A 26,052-nucleotide genomic window follows, 5' to 3' on the forward strand; every position below is an offset into this window, starting at 1 on the left:
GCTGCGATTGCAATCCGAGCTTATTTTCTGTTACTTTATGACACAACCCTGTAACACATTTGCATCACCCCTGGATGATTAGCTTGACAAACCCAAAGCAGAATGCCCTGCTGCATCTCACTCAGTGGTTTTCTTGGCCGGTTAATTACAGTTATTACTTATTACTAGTATGTGTACATATATACAGTATATAGAAAAACAAATATGTAATAGAGGTGTCAAACTTAATACTTTAATAATGCAATAACAAAAATTGTGTTCAACACCACTATTTTTTTTAACAAGAGATTTCAGGCGTTTCAGGAACTATGACCCCCAGTCTCACAAGGTTGCAGCTGTTGAAGACTGTAAAATACTCTACACAACGCATGGGTCACATGACCCATCGCTTTTCTGTAGACAGATTTTGAAGCCTCTTTTTTCAACATATTATAATAAAATACAAAAAAATTGAATATATTCTTATATACTTGATTACTTTCCTAACTTTTATTATGACAATGAAATAACGAGGAAGTAATAATGAGCCATTGGCTGAACTGTCAATGAAAAGGACATGCCTCATATCAGAAACAAGTTAATGCCTAATATAAATTCAGCTGATGTGTTAAATATAAATGAACCCTCTTCAGAGTCCTTGTGGTTGTGAAATGAAACAATAAACGTCAAAATATACGTTATTAAAACATTCTTTTCTGTTCAGCTGTTGCTTGTTGGGCCAAAGTTAAACCTCTTGAGATCACAAGTCACAATACGACAACAACCATATGTCTGGAACAAGAAAATGATCTGATCCTGTATTATTGCAACGTAAAAAAATATATTTGTAAGGTAAACAGAACATTAAAATAATTATTTGTGTGAATAATTGCAAGTTCGCCATAAAAACTTTGGATTTATCACAATTCAAAAAAATATAATTGATTATATAGGGAATATAGGGAAGTTTGTCCAAACTTTTGGTATGTACTGTATATATACACACTATAGATGTATATAGATACAGAATGTAAATATATAGTTACATAAATAGATATGTAGATATATATCCAGTATGTACATATACAGTATACACACAGATAATGGGATTAATGTCTGGGATGAAAATGTGCCATCCTTATCTAAACATCAGGCACATAATAAACACTGACTCAAATTTGTATTTGTATTTGTTTGAGGTGTTAAGGTTTCAACTTAAGGAAATTAAAAAGGTTTGTATAAGATGTAATAATGTAGGTGTAATATTGGCGGTTCATTTTGTGAAGTCAGCTTTGAGGCGTACGAGATTCATCAAATACACCTTTCATGTGTTTCTTGTGTTTATCAAGTTTACAGTCAAAACTTCAGCAACGCTCATGGTATTGTACAAACTCTGACAAGGATAAGTCCTTAACAAATGTGAACACGTCTGACCTACAGAACAAATATTATCCTTGAGTACTCTTGCTCCTTTGTTGGACGAGCAGGGAGGATGCCTGTTGGCATCTCTGGCCATACAGACTGTTATGGGTGAGTGTATATAAACTTAAAGCAACTTTACTGGTACTGGAGTGTAAAACCCTGAACATCTTACAGCAAAATGTCGACTGTCTGATGTTCAAAGAGCCAAGAGTCCAAAACAAATGAGATTTCCCTGCTTTTCAAGGGTATGTTCAGCACCTTCCGAGCAGCTCCACCGAGGAAGCGATGTTACAGGGCAGCGCTGAAAGCAAATGCTAATGACTATCGCACAGACACCCTATGAACCCAGCATGGGAGCCTGCCAAGCACTGCGGCCACTGCTGCGAACCGCTACGGTGAGTACACACACACACGCACACACACACACACACACACGCACAATCACACACACGGCACAGATATACCAGAGGACGCCACTAAAGCGAGAGGCAGGTCAAGATACAGAAGCTCACATCTTCACACGGAAACTGGATCTCTGCGTCCTACCGGCTTTCAGACAGACAAATTGTCTGTCTGAAGATAATAGAGGCTGAGCGGTGAGGATGAGGAGCCCCCTGGAAAATAATCTATTCTGAAACACAGACCAAAAGAAAGGGGAAGACAGAAAACGATGCATAAAGAAGAAAAGTTTAAATGGAACAGGAATACAGGAAGAAGACATATCGACAGATAGCCGGAGATAGGAGTGCCTGAGACAGAGGGAGGGCATGTTAATTAGGCGGTAGGGTGATAACAAATGTATTAGGTCCCTCTGAAGGAAGGCAGGGGGAGGAAGCACGGAAGGGAAGAGGGGTGAAAGCGATAGGAAAAGGTTAACAGAAAAAGGAAAGAGAGGAGAGATGCTGAAGAGAAGGCAGCCAGACACAGGATGGTTATGAATTAGTTGATAAAGAGGTAATAGTAGTCGTCCAGGAGGGGAGTCGGGGTGACGGAGGACACAGTGGCGCAGTCAAGGAGAAAATGAGGACACGGATTCTTTTGATATTAAACTCTGAATGTAGTTATTACAGCACATATTTATTAACCTTAAGTGGGACGCACATCTCTTCAGGTCGGAGACCATCTTCTCTTGTTAGACACTAAATAAAAGGGGGAACCAGCTGAAATGCTAAGCTTTTGCTCAGATGAAGTGGAGTTGAAGTGCAGCGTGTACTGCCAGTAAAACACGGTTCTGTACGATCAGTCCATTTACAAACCGGTGTATGAAATACATGACCATGACTTCAGTCGTACTGAGGAGTAGACCTGTGTTGAAAAGATCGATTTTCCGATTCTAAATCGATTCTCATAGTAATTCCTGAAAAAACGATTCATATGTCTAAAGATCGATTTTTTTTTTCCATCATTACGTTACAACTTTTGGTACTTTTTTGTTTATGCCCAAAAAAGGAACGTTTTGTTGGACAAGAGCATAACTAGTGCCATGTTTTTGCTTTTAAATATGTTTAAAAGTATGAAAACATTACATTTTTCAGTTATAATTGCATAAATTGTCTATATTTCTATGATAAAAACCAAATTCTCATAAATGGGAAAAAAATAAAACAGATTTCATCCGTCTCTGTTTGCTGCCCTGGATCTGTTTGGTAATTCTGCCACATGATGTTTCTGAAAGCAGTTCTATCAGCATTCTGGGAGCTGATTGGTCCTTACAGCATCATTAGCTCCCAATACTTGCTGTTGGATCTCAATATAATACTAGTATTAATATGTTGCAGAACTACAGTCATATAATTCATGCAACAGCTGAAAAAACTGTTTTAATAACACTAATCGATATCGGAATCGAATCAAATCAAAGCGTGATAATCGACTCTGAATGTTAAGAATCGGAATCGAATCAATTCTTGACATTTGAATGGATCCCCGGCACTACTGAGCTCTCTGATGCTAATCTGTCTCGCTAGTCAAACACAACATGACTACGAGCACATTTCAGACAAGAGGCTGCTTTTGTTCTTTTGTTTCAGGAACATGTTTAGCAGTGAATATTCTGTTTTAATCATTCAAGGCATTTCCTTGAAGAAGATGAATCTAAATATTTATCTTTCTGTTCGTTCCCAAGTCCCAAACCTTTTAGCAGCTAATCCCTTTGGCAGTTCCCCTCGCGTGATAGCCCAGGGGAAACGCAGAAATACACATTTATGAGCCGGTCTTTGGGGAAGCGGGCCCTCTCCTCCAGGGGAGTGAGCATCCAAATGTCTTTATTTTGTTTCTTTTTAGTCTTGTTTTATTTAACAGTGGCAATAATTAAACAAATAGTAATCATTATGTAGAACAAATGAAGGCATTGCTAATTTAACTTAACTAAATGGTGATATGGTGAGTTGGCATAAGCATTTAAGAAGGAAGAGCTTGGCGAGGGTGCAGAGTTTGTCATCATCTTTTGCAGTAGCCAAGAATTTTCTGTCAATCAACCAAGCACCATCCTGCACTTCCCAGGGATAAGCTGTCATTCCGAAAAGCTAGGGATGAAGCTCATCTTAATTATTACCCACATCTTTTCCTAAGGTTAAACTCTTGGACGACACACTGCTTCCACAACTTCCAGGAAACTGCGAGGACGATGAAACCCTCGGTTCCTTTGAATCAAGGTTAAAACTCATTTGTTTGCAGCTGCCTTTGACTGAATGGGTTGATGAACTTTCTGAATGTTGCGGTGAACTACCTCTTTCTCGCCTCTACAACACGGCGGTTTCAGGGCCAAAATGCAAGAACCGGGCTTTGATGAAAGCGTCATGAGCTGAAATGCTGCCAAATGTCTTTTGTGTTTCCGTGTTAACACTGCAGACCAATTAGATTCAAACAAGCAGACACTGTCTTCTGTCATCTTTCAGTTCTCTCCGTTTCTCGGGTCCCGCTGCCTCTCTCCACCCTCTGTAAATAATGTAATTTGTCACAGACAGGCTTCCATGTAGGAGATGACCTTTCCAAACCTTGCAGTAAATTGGCCCCGGCTAGCAAAGCTACGTCATTAGCCCTCTCCGTCTCCGTCTCCGTCTCTGTCTCGCTCTCCGTTCCTCTGAATCTCCGAGCTCGCGGATTCAGTTTTATTACTTCTGTTAAATTAGAAATCCAGCGCTTAATCTACTACCGAGTAGGGCTAACTAGTCCTCCCTGTCCGGCTTTCTGTCTCTCAAATGCGCCGCAGTCACACATGTAAAACCAAAGTGCTGCTGGGAGTAATTAGCGCGAGCTCTTGTCTGATGTGAGTAAAGTGTGAACAGAAGGAGTGTTCCCAAACTGTTCTCTCATTAGTCTTTGTCTCTTTGAAATTGTATAAATCACATGTATTATTAATAATTCTCAGTAAAGCCATACCAGATAACCCAAAAGATGTTTTTGTCCCAAATCATGCATTGCATGCTTACAAATGTACTTGTTTTGTATTTGTATAACATTAATTAATATATCTCAATACATGCAGACTACATGTAATTTTGATACTATGACTGAGTCACACTGGGCTTTTGAGGAGGCAAATATCCACATGAACGCGGACAGAAAGGTGTCAAAAGACATTGCAAAACAAACAGTGTATGAAGCATGTAGTTGCATTTTAGGCCACGTTTTCGTATTTCCAAAAACGGATATTTCCCCCTCTACGTTTTGAAAAATACCATAATTTACACAAACCCGCATAAATACGCTGTTAAGGTGCTATGAGCAGCCAAACCTACAGGGGGCAGTGTAACAAGAAGATAAAGTCATGCTAGCCAATCAGAATCCTGGAAAAAACATCAACAAATGACACCAGTAACTTCCAGTTACTTCCAAGATGAATGAGAGTCTTTCGTTTGGAGTGACAGAGAAGTGGAGTTACTTTTAAGTGTGACTTTAGAATATAAAACAGGTAAAATACAAGAAAATATTGACGGTTGCCAAACAAATTGTAAACACAGGTCGCACTCATGACGCTGGTGACGTTTAATATGACATTCTGAAGCCTAAATGTCCGTTTCTCTCCGTTTACAAGCAAACGTGAAGATGGAGTTTTTGCAAATCTCCACTTTGGCCGGAGTTTTCAGAAATTATCGTTTTTGGTGACTTTGAGCTTCGTTTCCGTGTAAACGAACGGCCAAAACGCATGAAAACACCACAGTTTTTGCTACGTGTAAACGGGGCCTTAGTCAAAGGGCCCATTCTGACCTCTGACCTCTGACCTCCTGAGTCTGGTGCTCTGAGCAACGGAGGACGGAGGCCTGATCTCATGGATGGGTTTTCTTTTTTCTTTTTTTTTCATACTGTACAAGATGTTGTTTGTTAATGTTCACAGAAATCATGGAGGTCATTGAGGTCACATTTTAGTGGATATATAATGTATTTCAAATGTATTCAAATGCAGCTCTTGTTTCATGTTAGGTCACAATCGCTCTGAATAAAATGTCGATATTCCCAGAAGCCTCCTCTCGTTATTGCGTTGGATTTTCTGAATTACGCTTGCGGCCTCCGGGCCAGGAAGGAGCGCTCCGGTGGGACCGGCGGTTATGACGGGCTGAGCTGATTGTTTTAGATTTAAGACTGATTGGGTCAGAAAGCAGAACTGATCCAAAACTTCCCACCCTGGAATCACAAGACCACAAGTCCCATTTAGAGGCAGCGGCACATGCCGTAAAACTATTTTCCAAGGTTTTTCTCCGGACTAGAAGTGAAATTCTGGAGGGGGGGGGGGGTAATTCATTATTTTGCTGACTGAAAAGCAACGGCAGAAATTTTAGTAGTAACTAGACTGAGCCACTTTTATAATACATCAAGTTTAAATTTTATATTAACTGCAGAATGCATGAGGGATCATGTTGCCCAAGAACCAAAAAATGTGGAATCAATTTCAAAGCTGACCTGAAGAAAAATGCAGGGCGGTTTTCTATTTTTCTGTCCTCACCGTTGAATAACACACCAGTTTCTGCAGGTTCATGGAAGATCTGGGCTTAAAAGTGAAGCTCTGCCCGCAACAGTATAGACGTAAACGTTAAACCTGAGGAGCTAAAGATCCCAGTAACAGGCAGCCGAACGGCGTCAGCTGCGGCTTTCTGCCACATTCAAATACTCACAGAGTCACGGAGCAGGTATCAGCGGCATCGCAGGGGCCGACCACGGCAGAGAGGACACAACACCAGAGCACCGGGTGCATGTGTGTGTGCTGCAAAATGAAGTAGAAAGGAATAGAGGGAGTGTGTGTGCATGTGTTATCATTCCTCAGCACCACACTCCTCTTGGCACATGACTGTGCCAGCCTCGGGACCTGTGTGTGTGTGTGTGTGTGTGTGTGTGTGTGTGTGTGTGTGTGTGTGTGTGTGTGTGTGTGTGTGTGTGTGTGTGTGTGTGTGTGTGTGTGTGTGTGTGTGTGTGTGTGTGTGTGTGTGTGTGTGTGTGTGTGTGTGTGTGTGTGTCTTGGTATCTTGGGGCACAAGGGCAGAAGCTACCTGGTGTTGACTGCCAAGTCTCTTGTTCTCGGTGCTCCCTCCTTCTCTAAGCCTCCAGGACACACATCAGCCTCACACATTAGAGTGAATGTTACCCCCCCCCCCCTCCCATCACAACCATAACAATGGATGAATCCTGTTTTCTAAACACACACACTGGTTGAAACTGTGTCAAAAGATGTCAACGCCGCGGCAACGATGGTGATTACAATTACTCCTCATATTTGGGGTGTCATGTTGATCCTTTAAGTGGCGGTGCTGGTGCAAGCTGCGGTATTAAGGCAAGGCAAGTTTATTTGTACAGCACAATTTAAAGGGGACCTATTATGAAAAACACGTGGTTTTTTCTTGCTTTAGCATATATAAAGTGGTCTCCCCTCAGCCTGCCAACTCAGAGAAGGAGGAAAGCAACCAAATTCTGCAGTGTCTGTACAGCCGCCTGGATGAGCCGTCCAGTGTGATGTGGATCTACGAGCCGTTCAGATTCTGCGCATTTTCGTTACGTAACCAAAATGCAAACCACGCCCACAACTAAACACTGTGTCCTAATCCAGCCTCCTGCATGCGAGCGTCCGACTATCACGTAGCACTCACGTGCGTGACATCGGACGCTCTCTGTCCATCTCCCTCCAGCAGCTGCCACTTTATTGAGGTTTTTGTAGTGAAATGAGGAGGAATCATAGAGATAACTTCTCATTTCAACTAACTGGATCAGCCGTTCCTCATCATGACTGTTTCCTACAGCGCTTTCAACCGGCTTTGAACGCAAGCGGCAGGAAGAAAATAGAAGCAGGGCGTCTGACAAATGTTCAGCTCAAAACGGCGCGTCGTGTCGCGCTGCGCTGCGCTGCGTCGCTCGCGGCCAGTTAGGACAGTCCAATAGAAAATAAAGCAATGGAATTGATTTTGTCGCTGACGCTCGCTCACATCGCATGGGACACGGTTTAAAGCCTGATTTATGGTTCTGCGTTAAATCGACGCTTAGCCAACGGCATAGGCTGCGCGTTGGTGTAACGCAGCCGGCTGCTCTTCTGCCCAGAGCGAGGCTTTGTGCCCTCCCCTGCTACACGGCATTCAAGCAGCCAATCAGCACAGAGCCTCATTATCATAGCCCCGCCCCCTCAGAATCCTGCATAGATAATTAGGTTAGAGAATGGGAAGATAAATATATAGTTTAGAGGCTGAATTTCTCATTTATTTAGCAAAAACAATCAAAAGCTTGTTTTAAATAACATTGGCATTCAAGGCCTGTTTAAAATAGGGATTAGATGCCATAATAAGTCCCTTTTAACACAAGGTAATTCAAAGTGCTTTACATCAACATTAAAAGCGGCAAGACACAATTAAACAGTAAATAACAAATAAAATGAAATAAAATGATAGGAAAAGAGGTAAAATAATAAAAAGCACAAGTTGTTAAAAGTAAGGGCAGTAGAGTCCAGCAGGTACAGATCTCACTTTTACAATGGCAAGAATTATGTTTCTATACGGTCAAAACGTACAAGGACCGGGTCAAATACATTATTACAAAAGTAATCTGTAACAATTCGTAAGGTGAATTAAACCAATTAGACAATTATTAACTGTGTACAAGAGAAAACATTCACTTCATTAACAAGTCCCAGCAATTACACAGAACATTTACACTACATATTAGGCAACACTATGCAAAGCAAATACTTGACCAACTAATTCTCAATTAGTTTTAACAGAAAATTACAGAAAGTGGTTTCAGACAAGCTCTCCAATAACCTGACCCATACCTAACTCAGTAAATTGTTCTAAGCTATTTATTTGCTAATTAAATATGGTTACACTTTATATCACGATTACTTTTATTTATAAGCAACTCATCTCAAACTGCACGCCAACCATTATCTGATAGAAATGACTAAACCTGGAAATTTCCATCTCACCTTTTTTTCACATTTTAGTGTGACTCAAAGGCTCGTCCATGACTAATGCATTTCCTTATCTGCTCTCAGTGTTCTCTGAAATAAATAACTTTAGAAAAACATAAAAAAGGACCCAGGAGCCATGACTACACAGAAAATCACGAGTATCAAAAGGTGGGAACGGCTCTGGAGACGGGAAGAGGAGCGGGCTGCGTCAGGGGAGGCTTGGCCTTGTCATCACACCAGTGAGATCACTTTCCCTTTTGCCAATTATGCTCAGTTTTATAGTCTAATTAATTGCAACAGATCTTGTAGCCAACATAATAACAACATAGACTTTTCTTTTTAAATTATTTTTGTGTCACATCAAGAGAAAGATACTTCTTCCGTTGATTGGATGAGCTGCGTCAGCTGCATGAGAACAGCGTCTTCCGCGAGTCTTTTTTAATAAAGATATTGCCGCTCAGAGAGACATAGCACGGCGTAAGTACCTCAGCTGCACTCACGAGTGACATTTTACAGCCCCTCATTGTGCTACCGAGTGCTTATTGTACCTTATTATCAGATGTTTGCTGCATGTGGATTCACCGTGTTTGTAGTATTTCATTTCTGTTACCTAAATCAAATTTAGTTAGCACTTTTTAAAGTAAACTGTTGTCTTCAGTCTCCTTCATTTATAATAAATGAACTCAGATTATCAGAAAATGTAAAATAGCTTTTCTTAATATCTTCAAAACTCAACTGTGTTACAGTCAGTGATTAGATATTATGAGATTACAGTCAGCCCAGTGAACAGGCTGTCGTTTTGTGTCAGAAATCCATGTGATAACAACTGCCCATAAGTAGCAAAACATAGGACTCGTAGCTGTACTTTTAACTACTAACTAGGGGTGTAACGATACAGTAATCTCACGATACGGTACGATACACGATATTGAGGTCACGATAACGATACGATATTATAGCAGTATTTTTTAACAACCTTGAATGAGGAACATATGACTGGAAAAAATTGTCTTTTATTTGAAAGAAAAAAATACTAGGGGTGTAACAATATATCGTGCCACGAAATTTCGCGATACAAAAACGTCACAATACGTGTCGTGGAGGTGACAAACTGTATCTCGATATTGGGTTATTAATATTAATCTATTGTGTTGACTAGTAACGCACATCCGACCGCACCTCGACCCGCGGACAGAAATCTTACTCCGCTCAGAAGAAACTAGTCCCGTTTTGTGGTCCCGTTTTGAGCTCTGAACTTTTACTTATGTAAGTCTGGTGTAGAGTTAAGCCTTACCTTATTAAATTAAACCTTTTTGGGGTCGTGAGTAGGATAAACACGCAGGCAACTTCTGCTGAGCTCCAGTGTACTTTAATGTCCGCTCAGCAGCGTAGGATTTTAGAGCATCAACACAGCACCTAGTGCTGTATCACTCTGCCCAATCTAAAACAACTACAGATAAACTGACTAGTGTCATTATAGTCCTTGATTTACATCAGAATATAAAGAATATATTTATAAAATAATGAACCCTGAATTACCAAAATAAACTTCTTAACAAAAATAAATCTCCTCTTACACTTATAAGGTGAGCATGAATACATCTTTTTTATGATGTAAAATTGTATGTATTTATTTACTTTTATTTATTTATTTAATTTTAGTTGTTAAATTAGAAAGAAAAAAATGAAATCATACATGAGAGAAACTATTCAGTTTGTGGCAAAATATTTATACTGAAGATGCATAATGCAAACCTTTACTTTTAGTTCAGTTTGTGGAAAATGGTTGGCCTGGCTTTCTCTTTAAAACTTAAACAGTTATAAAGCATTACAAACTGAAACAATAGAGCAAACGCACAGCATTGTTTTGTATTTTGTGTCTTTCAAATAAAAGACAATTTTTTCCAGTCATATGTTCCTCATTCAAGGTTGTTAAAAAAATACTGCTATAATATCGTATCGTATCGTTATCATGACCTCAATATCGTGTATCGTGTGCGTTTGCCCTTTTGTTACAGTTTGTAATGCTTTATAACTGTTTAAGTTTTAAAGAGCAAGCCAGGCCAACCATTTTCCACAAACTGAACTAAAAGTAAATGTCAGGTTTGCATTATGCATCTTCAGTTTCATACAAGTACAAATATTTTGCCACAAGCTGAATAGTTTCTCTCATGTATGACTTGACGTTTTTCTTTTCCAGAAATGTAACAACTCAAATTAAATAAATAAATAAAAGTAAAAAAATAAACTATGAAAAGTCTCAAACTCAAAATGCAACATGACTGTTATTTATCTACTGCTAGAGCTCAGAACTTCACATGCTCCAGCCTGAGGCCGTAAGGTGAACCCCGGTATCGTTTCATCTTTACATCATAAAAAAGATGGATTCATGCTCACCTTATAAGTAAAAGTTCAGAGCTCAAAACCCTGCAAGAGTCCCGTGATCGCGACGGCAAAACCGTACTAGTTTCTTCTGAGCGTAGTAAGATTTTGGTCCGCGGGTCGAGGCGCGGCCGTCACGTGATCAATATGATGTTACTAGTAAACACAATATATTAATATTAATAACCCAATATCGCGCTACAGTTTGTCACCTCCACGACACGTATCATGACGTTTTTGTAAAATTTCGCAAAATTTCATGGCACGAAATATTGTTACACCCCTACTACTAACCTTTACATTTGTCAGTAAGAGGGAAGTAGAGAAGACTTGGGTTTATAGTTTATAGTTTATAATGATGAGCTAGCTCAGTGTTTTCATGATGTTTTGTATAACAGTTTTAACATCATGCAGAAATCACTTAAATCACCTTTAATTTTTCATTTATTTTAATTTTTTTTATTTATTGGTTTATTTGACAGGGACAATGCACATCAATAAAACATTGCTGTAAATGTGCCAGAATTAGCCAAGAGGCTATTTTTCATCTGTAGTCCCTGGACAGATGTAAGAATACAGAAAAAGTACAGAAAGGTACAGAAGTACAGATAGGTGCAATTAAGTTTAAGTGCTGACAGAGCTGAGTATTAATCAACCATTTCTTTAAATGATCTCTAAATAAACTGTATGTGTCCAGTTCTCTCATAGTTGCAGGGATGGAGTTCCATTCTAGTGCAGCTTTAACAGAGAATGTAGACTGACTGAAAGCACTTTTTCTGAGTGGAATAATACAATCCACCTCTTGTGAACCGATCAGCAGCTGTTCTAATGTTGACAATTGTTGTCAAATTGGATGATTTGGTCTTTTAGCTCCTTGTTTTGGCTTAACAGCCTGTATTTACATTACTCCTCAACATAGCACCATAATTCTCTTTTTTCATGATTCAATGCACCCAAACAGGAATTGTCCTTCAGCCATTGTGTCTGTGAAGGGCCACCGCGATGAAGAGCACCCACCGCAGTCTGTGACAAGTCCAGAAGTGGTCACTTCAGCAACAGTCACCTTTATAAGGCTTTTTTTTTAACGTCTCTCTATTTTCTACTATAAAATGTTGGAAACTTTTCTAAAAGAATTGATCTCCTTGTCCTTGGCAGTGATCCAATGTACAGTCTGGATGTTCCAGACCAGGACCTTTTAGAAAAGGTCCAGATGCTGATTGATGGTTCTGGTGGGCTTTGAAGCCCAAAACCAATTGTTAACTAATTAATCAATATGAGCCTCAATTTTCCACTATATTTAGTAAAAAGAAAACTTAAATGTTTTACTTTCAAAAATGACCAAGTATGGGCCTTAACAATGAGGATTGTTCTACTATGTATAAATATTGCAATACATTGTCAATATTTGGGTTAAATGTACCATAGTTTATTGGGGGTTAATTGTTTTGATCTTAAAATTGACCAGTGACTTGAGAATATGGACAATATGACAACGAAAAAAAAAAAAAAAAAGAATTTGCTACCACATGTTTAACTTGGAAGCCTCTATAATGGACATTTTTCATTTCTCTCTGGTTCCCTGGTGTGAGGGAAAATAATTTTTTCTTCTTCATCCTTCATTTATTGGTTATCACTTTGTCCACTGAGTCTAACAAAATAAGCAAGTTGGATGTTTTTGACAATAATAAAGTGTATCTTTAACAAATTTTCCTTCATTTTCAAGCAAGAATACTCTCCATAAAAACAAATACCAGGCTAAAGTTTGATTAAATAACTGTTTGTAGCTGTACAGGTTATTAACACTGCCTTTGTGGAATGTCAAATTAAGATCCAAATAACACTGTGTTGTTTTCAGCACCACGGACAGCGGCTGTTTCCTCCCAGAAGGAGTCCAGGTGAGCTGACTTGCTCCAGCAGCTTCTTCACTCCTGCTGGCGGAGCTCGCACCTTCCAGCCCGGTGGGATTTTGGAACCACCAGTATGAGCTCTCCGTTGTTATCGGCTGTCAATTTTAGAAAGGTTTGTGAATTCTTGGCAGTTTGGGATGAGGCACAGCTTTTCTGTGCATAGTCGCTGATCATGTTGGTGTGCAGTATCATCGAGTGAGGCTGGTTTGGCAGGCTGAGCCTGTTCACACAGCGAGGAGAGAAAATTCAACATGATGAATGATTCTGAGCCTGTTGGGTTTCAATGTGTGACTGAGATGATTGAGAGGAGGGAGGCTTGTTAGATTGAATATGAGACTTTGAGAATGAACGCTGAATAAATTGTCACCACTTTTCACTGGAGATTTCACCTGATCCTTATGTGTGTTTTACACAAGCGGCATTTTGATTAGACTGATTGAGCATTATGTGAAATATTATACAAACAGCTGAAAGGTCTCGATAGTTGACAAAAAAATAACAGCGATCAAAGCGTCTTCTTGCGGATGTGAACTTTCAGGCTTCAAAACACGCTCCTGGAATCTTATTATTCCATGCTGGCGAAATGTGTAATCAATTCTCTAATTAAGTACTTAAATGGTTCAACCAATCACCATCAGCATCAATTAACATTCAAAGCGATCTCCCTCAGATTCCACTGCTATGATTAGCCGGCTACATGATGGGCAATTACAGTGAGGAGCATGCAATATTCACTGTGAGGCCTGTTACAATCATACAAAGCCTTCAGATCTGTGAGCGAGAGAATGAAATGAGGCGAAATGGGAGGAGGAGGAGGGAGAAAGAGCAACAAAGAGGAGAAGAGATGAAACGGGTTTTCTTCAGGGAGGAGGAGGAGGAGACCTACAGTGTTCGTTCAGATTTAACAAAGGCGCAGAGAGCTTCAAGATTGTTTTCTTTCTCTGTTTTTCCCTTCAAGGGAAAATCTACTGTCAAACATCAGCCACACATCAATGGCGGGTGACAGACTTTTAAGGCAAATCTCAGTGATTTCTGTAGCTTCTGTTGAGTGTCTGTTGTCTTTTATGCCTGAAAACCCCTTTGTAATTTTTTTTTAGGAAAATAGATGCATTTGAATGTAGCTCTTTCTCTCCTTTCCGGTTTTCATCTCCCAATGTCATTTTTTTTTCTGAACAGATGTGTCCATTTCAAAATCTATTAAATGTCCTCCATCAAAGCAGCATTACAGGCTGGTGGTCAGTGATCAGGAGCAGTCAGGTCAGCAGGAAGTGCAGTATCTGTGGGGTGTTGGTGTCTTTGACCTGGACAATTACTGCAGTTACATGTATGCTTTAGCTGCAGGGCTGCAAACAAACTTCCTCCACAGGTAACACTGGTGCTCCTAGCGGAAAATTAAATGGCACCACCATCGGCTACTATCTTTCTATCCTAGTTACAATAACTACAAATACATGATTTACAAACAAATAGATAATTAACATAAAATACCAAGCGTGTCTTTTATGTTAAGAGAGAAATTAGTGTGTAGGAGTAGTTAATTTAGCATTTTCTATTCAAACAAAATCCCTCTTTATGAATTTCTTACTTTCAAATAAAACATTGGTATAACTGTAGGCTAAACTGTCACTTTATTAACAAAACATATATCAATGCCACATTTAGTGCAGTATTGATTTGTACATCATATTTAGTTAATTGACCTCCAATGTCACTTCTATTAAACTGCTCTTATATTTCTTAATCAAACTGACTTAGCTTCATCTTTTAAACAATGAAATATGTCAGCTCCTCCTCTCCAGAGGGATAAAGAAAATGTTATTTCTAGATCTCTTTTGCAGCTTTTTGCAGGAGGAGGATGGTTGGTGTTGGTCACAGTTTAGTCACAGTGCACCAACTTGACATGTTAGCAGAGGAGGTAATAGTTTGCATTTCCCCACATGTCTATTGTCTATTTGTTAAAGGAGCATGAGGCTCCTTTTAAGAAATGAGACTCTCTAGCGCCACCCTTCACCACGACGGCCGTCGGGGGTACTGCATCCAACAGTGAAGCCGGCACGGGAGAACGGGGAGAACGTGCATGCAGCGTCATGTGACGTCACATCCACAGGACAGCGCGGGAAATTTGGGCCCGAATTGCAGCACATTTTGCAGCACACAGCCTGTTCAAGGCAAAGGAGAGATACACTAGAGGGCTCATTCTTTTGGGTTTGGAACGCTTCATCTGACATTATTACTAGAAAACTTAAAACGTATACGATTTTTTTCATAAATCCTGCCTCAATCCTGCCTCATGCTCCTTTAAGGCTGTAACCATGTTGAAGAAGCCAACCAAAGCCAAAATAATTCTGAATTATTTGTACAACCTTGTTACATCTCCATCCAAAATATCTATTTGGACTGTTTCCTGGGTAATCAATTGTTTTGGGATGCCAGGAATAAAGTGTGGCTTTAAGTGTCATAGCTGCATATGTTTAGTTTATAGCAATTCATGAAATACTAGCCCCTTTCACACAGAGATTCCGCAATATTGGTGTAAAGAAGTCCTGCCAATACGCCGCCTTTGTTGGTTCACACAGAACCATACAACGCCGGCATAACGCCGCTCCCGTCTGTAAATTCACACAGCATGCCGGCGTTCCGCAATCAGAGGCGTGACGACAGCGTCAGTCCGACCGTCATGTCAGCGGCATGCCGGCTGTGTCATTCACACAGACCCCGTTTCGGCTCTGTGACTACCTCCGCTGCCGGCTTATTGGTGGGGCCACTTGGCCCCCCCATTCCGCCTCCGTGACTTTCACACAGAACAGCGAGGCGGCTTAAAGGCGCAACGTTCCCGCCTCGAACTGGCTGTGTGAAAGGGGCTATTGAGAACTCTGCTCATATTTGCATTTAAATCATTAACTACACTAAAACTAATTCCAGCACTGCTTTGTCCAATTTAAAAAAAAACCCAGGGATGTTGAAACAATGAGGTGCATGCATATGTTACAATTGCACAAAACAGCGTATCAAAACTATTTGCTTGAGCTAGCATATTAACTCACCAAGAGTGAAATGGCTGATAAAAACGGCTGTAATGAGGACCGACTTCACCTTACCCTCACTCACGTTTGTCAAATAGACTTTGGAGGCTGAGATAGTAGTGATGTAATAACATCTGATCTGTGGTCTGCATGGATCACTGATGTATGGATCTGTAGCACTGACACATGTAGTATAAGCTTATAAGAACCTCTGGAAATAATAAAACACTAAATGGTTTTCCTTGATTCCTTGGGCATTAATTAAATTCCATATATATATATATATATATATATATATATATATATATATATATATATATATATATATATATATATATTTTCATATTCACACATAATAAACTTGTAGTAAATGGTTCATGAGCTCGGTGGTTTGGTGTAAATACATTAACATTAGTGTTAAGTCAATTTTTCTTTCTGAGGTTATTAAATTATGAATTACTTTGGTAAATTTATCAGTGAAGTCCTGCAGGGACAATCTGCTACACCCTGGTCGGAGAGTAATACTTGCTATCTTTTAGTTTGATTGTTACAGATTAATTTTTCTAACTAAAATAGAAAAAAAAGCGTTTGGCACATGTGGACTTTGAGTGCTCAAATGGGGAGCGAGCATGCAGGGCAGGAGGACTTGAAAAGCCTCTTCCCTCTTTGAAGCTGCCAATGTGGAAGCACTTTGCGTCCCTGTCAACGACAGCCCACAGCTAACCAACTCATGGTTACGTATCTGGTAATGGCCCAGGGTCTCCAGCTGAGGCCACTGGGGTTCAACGGAGAAGCATAAATGACTTCATGGGTGATACATTGAAAGCATTGGTCAAGCATTGGTCATCATATATGTGAGTATAAATTGCCTTATGCAGGCTTTATCACAAGGAAGCCATATGGACATAGTAAAACACATACAGAACATCATCCCTCTGCACCACTGGGAGAAAACGCCCAAGAAACAAACTTGTGTTTATTGAAAACAGCATTTTTTAATGTAGGTATCTCATTTAAGCAAAGCCTAAAGTATGTTAAGCAGGTATCATACCTTTTAATAACACCTTTTTGTACACTCAGTTCTTTGAGATGCCTATTGCTGTTCTTTTTCCCCTTAAAGGAATTATTTAGTTTAAGAGAAGACAAATTCTTTGCAGTTTTAAAATGGAATTGTGTTATTATAAGATAATTTAAACATTTGACCAGTTGAATATTCAGCTCTCGTGTACGAAGCATCGTCGTCTTCTCTGAATGAGCTGACGTTGAAATGACCTGTGTGTCCTGCAGCAGCGGGAGTATTACTTCTGTCAAAAGTTGGGGAATTTCCATCTTTTCATCCTTCAACACCAGTATCAGCCCATCAAATTATGGCTACAGGGCTAATGAAAACATACATGGAAGAGAGACTTTACGTGTGCATTGAGCTGGAAGAAATTCGATTGGTTTTTCATTGTTTACTGATCCAATAAAAACATCAAATCTGTTGCTAAACAGCCCAAATCAAATCCGAACCATAAGTTATGTGATCTGTTGCAGTATAGAGTTAGAAAAAAACATACTCTGAGGCCATTATGTTAACCCACTAAGATCTGATGTGTGCTTTCACCGCTCAAGCTGGAGTGATGCATGTTGCTTTAATATCTTCAAGGCACACAAACTGCTATGATTTTGAAAGAAAAAAAAACATAGTAGCCAAAATTGGTATTTACAGTAATAGCCAAAAAGATGAACCCCTGAAGTCTTTCTAAAGTTTTTACTCTCTTCCAAGGCCGAGCAATGACAAGGTCTGAGCAGACTGTTTGAAGTTTTAAAGAAAACTAAAGCTCAGATCTGAATGTGCTGCCACACCTTTAAACCTGCCAATCAGGCGTCCCACAGTCAGACTAACAGTCCCAGATGATTCAGCGCAGCATCATTCATATTTTGAAGAGGATATTTTCTGTTGTGCTGTTAGACGGCCACGTCTGGCTGTGAGTGGCCCGGAAGGGTTCCAGGACGGAGATTAGCTAAGAGCAAACAGCTTGTACTAACCGAGTGTCAGCTAAACGCAGGGGTCATTTCTGATGCCGTCGCCCAAGTGACATTTGAAACAAATGTTTGCGGGCAGCTCCACAGTTCCTGCGGCATGGATGGGCTGAAGGAGCCCGGAGACACAGCACAGCACATCATCACATCACATCATCACATCAGGACCCTTCCAGCCCGGTCTGCCAGAACCGAGCTGGCCTGAGCACGGCGGCTCCAATCCTGGCAAGCGGCCTCCAGTCTCGAGCTCTGCTAGTCCTAAACCAATAGCATCAACGGTTAGCATGGCTAAACTAGCCAGGCTAAAACAGGTAACTGTGGAAATAAGGTGGGTGTGCTCCAGCTAGCTGTCTGGGCCGGCTCAGACAGCCCTTTAGCAACACGGCACTGGGCCAAACGTGAGAAAAGGCACCAAAGCTCTCCTCGTGGGTGACAACGTGAGAGGTTGGTCTCGTTCTTTTTATTTGGCCTCAGGCTTCGGCCCAGACGTTACAGAACAAGCGCGTACACAGAATGACTAAAAGGGATAACGTGCAACTCTCATGTGTACAGAACATTAAAGTGAACAAAACTGCAAAGATGCTTGATTCTCTACTTGACATGGTACCATTTTGACACCAGTTTGTTTCATCCTGTGACGTAAGAAGGAAACCTCATAGAAGCGTGGTGAAAGAGCGAGCACTGGCACCTGTAGTAGTGCAGTCAGGTGCAGTGCAACGTTCCCTGAAACAAGTGTGTTCAGCTAAAGCACCTGGTGGAGCCGGAACTGGAGTACAACTTTACCGCACATGTAGAGATGGCTACTGACGGATTTCTCTTAACCTGGCACTGACCTGTGGAAACAGACATGACTGCACACACGAGCTGTAACTGCGACTGCAATGGTTGTTTAAAACGCCAGTGAAAGTTCAGTCAGACATACATTTGTTTGGGTGAGGTCATGTTCCAGGAGGTAGTGCTGGGCGGTATGACCAAAAATTTATATCACGGTATTTTTCAAAGTTATATCGGTTTCACGGTATATCACGGTATTTTTTTTTTCATGCACAACTGGGTGTTAACCACATTTTCTAATGATTTGGAAAGGAATTGCTGCAGTAAATTGGCTTAGAATGGCCTATTTTACTGTCAAATCAAATCAAATACATTTGATTTAGGCTTTTCAAAGAAAAAAATCTTTTACAAAATTACAAGGTAGAAAATATTTATTGAACATAAAAAACTGAACATGTTTTAATTTCCCAGCATTATGTTGTTTTGGTTCCACCTCCTGGTGAATGTTGGGTAAAATTCTTATGTGGTTACTTTTTGGTTGGCCAACGATTTATGTTTGTGGTGCAGCCGGTAAGGGAGCGGCCAGTCTATTTCCTTATTTTACAACGCCGTTATTAATTGTTCGGTTTTTTTCCCACTTATTCAACCGAACACTGAAAGTGTTTTTTTGCCATTTTCGGCCGAACAATTTCGGTTACTGAACAATCGGTGCATCACTACTGCTAAACAGTCTCCTCACAAACAGTGTCCAGCGGCGCTACGTTCCCAACGTTGTGTACGCTACTGTACATACTCACCGGTATTACGGTATATGAAAAATTCATATCATAAGAAAAATAAACACCGGTATTCGGTCTGAACCGGTATACCGCCCAGCACTACCAGGAGGTAATCGTATTTGCAGAGATATTTTGGCAAATGGTTGTTACAGTACCCAGTAGTACCCAGTAGGACCTATAGGACCCAGTAGGACCCAGTACGACCCAATACTACCCAGTAGGACCCAGTAGGACCCAGTAGGACCTAGTAGGACCCAGTAAGACCCAGTAGGACCCAGTAGTACCAATTGGGACCTAGTAGGACCCAGCAGGACCCAGTAAGACCCAGTAGGACCCAGTAGTACCAATTAGGACCTAGTAGGACCCAGTAGGACCCAGTAAGACCCAGTAGGACCCAGTAGGACCCAGTAAGACCCAGTAGGACCCAGTAGTACCAATTAGGACCTAGTAGGACTATGTAGGACCCAGTAGGACCCAGTAAGACCCAGTAGGACCCAGTAGGACCCAGTAGGACCTAGTACTAACCAGTACTACCCAATAGGACCCAGTAGGACCCAGTACTACCCAGTAGTACCCGGCCAGTAGGACCTAGTACTAACCAGTACTACCCAATAGGACCCAGTAGGACCCAGTAGGACCCAGTACTACCCAGTACTACCCAGTAGGACACAGTAGTAATGATAGAAAGCGTAAATTACAAGTTAAAAAATAAGTTATTGGACAAGTTCCAGAAACATCAGCTTTTCTTTGAGAAATAATATCAGACACAAGGACACCTTCTCATTTCCTGTTAGTGCATCCAACAACAGGAAAGGATGCGACACTGAAAACTATTTTATTCACTTTGCTATTAAAAATCCTTAAAAAAAATCAACTATTAAGAAGCGGTGTTAGGGTCAGAAGAAGAAGCGAGTCATCACAGCAGCTGAGCAGCTACAGGACATAACTGGATGGAGGAGAAACCTTTAGTTTCCATTCACTGAAAATCTCTCTCAGACGTAACGATTCCCCTCGTCAGGATCTTCTTTCTAATTGGATGTTTTACAAACATTCCTGCGTTCTCCCTGTGGGATGAGTCTTGTTTCGGTGGGACTTGATCTCCCAGACCGAGGCGTGACACGCAGCAGTGATGGAGAGGTGGCAGTGGGAACGCTACATGTGTAGACATCCGGGCTGGCCGCTGAGCCCCGGGCAGCTCCTCTCCTCCAGAGGGGGGTTAAGTACCTCGCCCCTGGGCACCTCCACCGCGGCTGCTAGGGGCAGCAGTGTGTGTCACTTTCCATGCTCACTCACTCCCAGCTGGAATAAGGATCCAAAACAGCAACATGGTTGCCAGGTTATTGTGTTCCTGCTGAACCGGTATTATGGGCCGCACAACCTCCCATCCTTCTTGCTATCGTAGAGAAAAGGAAATATAAGAAGCATCTAGCGAAACAACTGCTCAGGTCAGCTTTCATTGCTAACTGAGGCCTGGAGGACTTTCCCAACACCAGTAGATATCACATTCATGCATATTCTGAGGCCAGAACTGAGCAGATAATCATCTGGACAACTGTCCTGCACTTACGCCTCTGTGACACGACGCAGTGCAAACATAAACAACAGCCAGTAAATATTCCAGTGAAACATGCCCAGTGTCTGTGTTGTTTGCCTACATCCACATGCCACATCCATATATTAGAGAGACCGAGGCAGCTCGGCCTCAGCGGGCAACTTCCCTTCATCTCAGGAGGGCTTAAAAAAACTCATGCTGTACGTTATTACTTTGCTTTTTTTTCCACGTTTGTTTGTTTCTCATGACATTTTCTATCGTGCAGGTTCCAGGCCTTGAAATGCATCCTGAAATAGTGCAGATTTCTTTCAACAGTGCGGAGGCCGTCTGTCCGTAGCTCCATCGCAGCTAAAGGTCCTGGTCCAGGTCGCTGTCAGTACGGAAAATATTAGAAACCCATCCACCCGTCCATTTTCTATACCCGCTTTATCCTTTGCGGGGTCACGGGGGTCTGCTGGAGCTTATCCCAGCTAATCACAGGCGAGAGGCAGGGGTTACACCCTGGACAGGTAGCCAGTCCATCACAGGGCAATATTAGAAACCCTCAAAGAAACTAAACAATCTAATGTTGGATAAAAACACAACACTGCATAAATTGCTCAAGAGAAATATATATGCCAATACTTGGGCAATAGTTAATGTATAAAAGGTCAGAGACTGTATACTGACATTTCTGCTTTAATCTATAACCATATTCATTTAACACTATGTTAATAAACTTTAATTATCTCTTTAATCACATTCAAGTATCTAATTCTTTGTAATTATAAGGATTTATTTTTTTCATGCCTATACAAATGGAAGAAACAGCCTCTCTTCACTGGGAGCTGTTAGAAAGACACATAATGCACCGTGTTACTAAATGATGATAAAGTTCCTCATTTATCTATTAGCACGACTGTGAAAACATCACTTGACTCCGGTACAGCATCTGCTCAGCTGTGTTGTCTCCCCGCTGCCGTCGCTGTACACGGCGCTGACAGCGTACTTAACTATGAAGTCAGCGTCGCCCTGCTTGACAAACTGTGATAACACCCTTTCTAAATGATGCCAAGCATCTTTTATGGGGGGGTATGTATTGATACTGATATATCTCACAGAGCAGTTGTGTTGGATAACAATGGTGGAGATGTACATGGCTGGTTCCACTGCAACACACAGCAAGAAAAGGAGAATCCTGTGAAGTACCTTGGCTAAAAGAGTGATAGAAATGCTCTGACTGTTGTCAAAGCTGGCTCCTCCGCTTCCATTCAACCACAGAGTGATACGATACGACCATTAAAATCATGCTAAGAAGCAGAGTTATGTTTAACTTCATGCAAGCCTTTCCTTTTGGTTGTTATTTTAACCTCCACTACTGTATATTTGGGCCTGCTAAGCATTAAAACCCTGCAGACAGAAGGCTCTGTTCCCCTCCCGGGCCTTTGTTCCCGGGTCCTGTGCAGCTCAGAGAAAGACTCCCCTGAGGAGAGGCAGCTCCAGGCAACGCAACTCTTCAGATAGCCGTCTGACTCTCAGCGCTTCAAAGTTCAGCTCAGACAAATTCAGAAAAACTATAGATTTATTCGCTGCTTCAACTTGTTTTTTGAGATTTTATCCGGACAAGTCTCCCACATCACAGTGGTTCTTGTGCTTGGGCTTGTGAGAGGAACCTGCTGAAAGGCCTGCAGCAGCACTTCCAGCAGCTGGAAGCCTCTGCTTTACCTGACAGCCATGGACATGGACATGGTGGCATGGCCACCAAATTTTGCTGGCCACCCCACTTGCCTCAATTAAAAAAACAAAAAAAAAACACTTGCACATAGATTCTATCATCAGTAATGTGTTTCATCCCAAATCATTTGGGCCAAATCAAATGCACAGCCAGACAGGCCCAGGAAGCCACTCTTGATCTGCTATCACTCACAGTAGTACTATTAGTCTATGCACATTAGACCATTAGTAACATTAAATGTAACACAATAAACCTAAGTATATCAGTAGGCATTTCTTTAAATATTTCTGAACCTGTATACTACAACAGTTACAGTATAATAAAATCCTGTAGCCTAATGATGGCTTTTAATTTTGGTGTCCACCCCAAAAATTTAAGTGGCCCCATCTGGCCCCCCCTATGAAAACTTTTTGGCCATGGAACACCTCACAAAGTATTTTCTTTATCAAAACACCTTCAAATTGATGCCTCCATCCACATTCATTATTTCAGCCCTAAAACAAAGACAAAAACATGGACACGTGACAGGAGACTGCGCTCCTCCTGGACCAAATTCACAATATAAACCATCCCATTCATTAATACCCATTTAACAGACGAGTGTGAGCCAAACACTGCGCACAATAAGTCACCCGGGCCAACTTGAGCGGCCCATAAGGAGGGCAGTGAAGATGAAGATGGGGCTCCAAACTTGTGCAGGATGCTGAGCTGCTGCCGCTGCCGGCGGCGCCGCGCCTGGCTCTCCGTGCGCGGCTCCGCCGGGGGACCTGCTGCGGCTCGCACCCGCATCCCACATTCCTCAGGGTCACAATGGGATGCTCGGACCGCCGTGCGCGTGTTGCCTGGGTGCGTGCGCGTGGGTCTGCTACGTGTACACGCCAGCCCGGCTGCTGCCGGCAACAACGGCACAAAGAAACAGAGCTTTCTGCAGGATCCCTGCAGGACGCACGGATCCCTGCAGGACGCGCGGCTGCACGCCCCGCGGAGGGGACGCACGGACCCCGTCCCGGGGCCCGTGCGTCCCCTCCGCGGGGCGTGCATGCGTGATCGGCTGAGAAAAGCGCACAGGCAGGGGCAGAGGCAGAAGCAGAGGCAGGACTCACCAGGGCTGCTCCAGCTCCCAGTCCCGGAAAAAGTCCAACTCAAAGAGGTCCATGGTGCTGCTGGTGCTGCTGGTGCTGCTGGTACCGGGTACAGTCCGAGCCGGGGACGCGCTTCTACATGCGCTGCTGATGGCGAGCGTGAGTGTGTGAGTGTCTGTGTGTGTGTGTGAGAGTGTGTGAGAGTGTGTGTGTGAGAGAGTGAGTGGAGACAAGCTGCTGCGCTGCCAGGAAGCTGCTACGTGGTCGGAGCGAGCTGACAGCCAAGCAGCGGCGGAGGGAGGGATGGAGGGAGGGAGGGATGGAGGAGGGAGGGAGGGAGCGCACGCGTGCACACGCGAGACACGCACGCACACGGGAGAGATAGATAGAGAGAGAGAGAGAGAGAGAGAGAGAGAGAGAGAGAGAGAGAGAGAGAGAGAGAGAGAGAGAAAGGGGGCGCAGAGACAACGAGTCATACTGAGATGTTCACTGGAAAAATGTGCCTTAATAACAAAGACAGCTATTTATATTCCTCAGATTTTTGCAAATTACCCCCTTTCCTTTCCCTACTTACACACACACACACATGGGCATCGCTCCAAAGTGTTACATAAATCCCTTAAAGAAAGGAAGAAAGAAAGAAAGAAAGGTGCATGTTCTTGCCATGTTCTTGTGTTCTTATCAAGGAAACCACTAATTACACACATCTTTACTGCTGCTACTTGAGGTCACGTGTTTACACTGCTCTGTTGCACATTTTTGTATCTGTTGCACATTTTTGTACATATAGCCTACCGTTCTTTTTACGGAGTCTATTCTATTTTCCATCCATCCATCCATCCATTGTCCGCCGCTTATCCAGATCCGGGTCGCGGGGGCAGCAGTCTCAACAGGGATGCCCAGACTTCCTTCATCCCAGACACTTCCTCCAGCTCTTCCTCCAGCTCTTCCTCCAGCTCTTCCTCCAGCTCTTCCCCCAGCTATTCCGGGGGGAGTCCGAGGCGTTCCCAGGCCAGCCGAGAGACATAGTCTCTCCAGCGTGTCCTGGGTCTTCCCCCAGGGTCTCCTCCCGGAGGGACATGCCTGGAACACCTCCCTAGGGAGGCGTCCAGGAGGCATCCGGTACAGATGCCCAAGCCACCTCAGCTGACTCCTCTCAATGTGAAGGAGCAGCAGCTCGACTCAAGCTCCTCCCGGGTGACCGAACTCCTCACCCTATCTCTAAGGGAGCGTCCAGCCACCCTGCGGAGGAAACTCATCTCGGCCGCTTGTATCCGCGATCTCGTCCTTTTGGTCATTACCCAAAGTTCATGACCACAGGTGAGGGTAGGGGCGTAGATTGACCGGTAAATCGAGAGCTTCGCCTTTCAACTCAGCTCCTCCTTCACCACGACGGTCAGGTACACCGACCGCATAACTGCGGACGCTGCACCGATCCGTCTGTCAATCTCCCGCTCCATCGTTCCCTCACTCGTGAACAAGATCCCGAGATACTTTAATTCCTCCACCTGAGGCAGGACTTCTCCACCCACCCGGAGAAGGCACGCCACCCTTTCCCAGTGGAGAACCATGGCCTCGGTTTTGGAGGTGCTGATTCTCATCCCTGCCGCGTCGCATTCGGCCTCAAACCGCCCCAGCACATGCTGAAGGTCCCGGTCCGATGAAGCCAACAGGACAACGTCATCCGCAAAAAGCAGAGACGAAATCCTGTGGTTCCCAAACTGGATCCCGTCCGGCCCCTGGCTACGCCTAGAAATCCTGTCCATAAAAATTATGAACAGGACCGGTGACAAAGGGCAGCCCTGCCGGAGTCCAACATGCACCGGGAACAAGTCTGATCTACTGCCGGCAATGCGAACCAAACTCCTGCTCCGATCATACAGAGACCAGACAGCCCTTAATAGAGGGCCCCGGACTCCATACTCACTGACCCCCCACAGAATGGCACGAGGGACACGGTCAAATGCCTTCTCCAGATCCACACTATCGGCCGTAATCTCCTCTCCAGTACCCTGGCGTAGACTTTCCC

At 42.6% G+C, this 26,052-nt stretch overlaps 1 protein-coding gene across 1 annotated transcript in view; it reads right to left on the bottom strand.

Moving 5' to 3' along the window:
- aff2 (AF4/FMR2 family, member 2) overlaps window positions 1–24,215 on the bottom strand; it is a 242,409-nt gene extending 218,194 nt beyond the window's left edge. Inside the window, exon 1 of the mRNA XM_061725886.1 lies at window positions 24,045–24,215. Within this exon, the coding sequence (XP_061581870.1) occupies window positions 24,045–24,097 (53 nt within the window). The 5' untranslated portion in view covers window positions 24,098–24,215. The remainder of the gene's footprint in view (window positions 1–24,044) is intronic.
- Window positions 24,216–26,052: the final 1,837 nt, after the last annotated feature.

Source organism: Cololabis saira, chromosome 7, assembly GCF_033807715.1.
Source record: "Cololabis saira isolate AMF1-May2022 chromosome 7, fColSai1.1, whole genome shotgun sequence".
NCBI classification, from domain to species: Eukaryota; Metazoa; Chordata; class Actinopteri; order Beloniformes; family Belonidae; genus Cololabis; species Cololabis saira.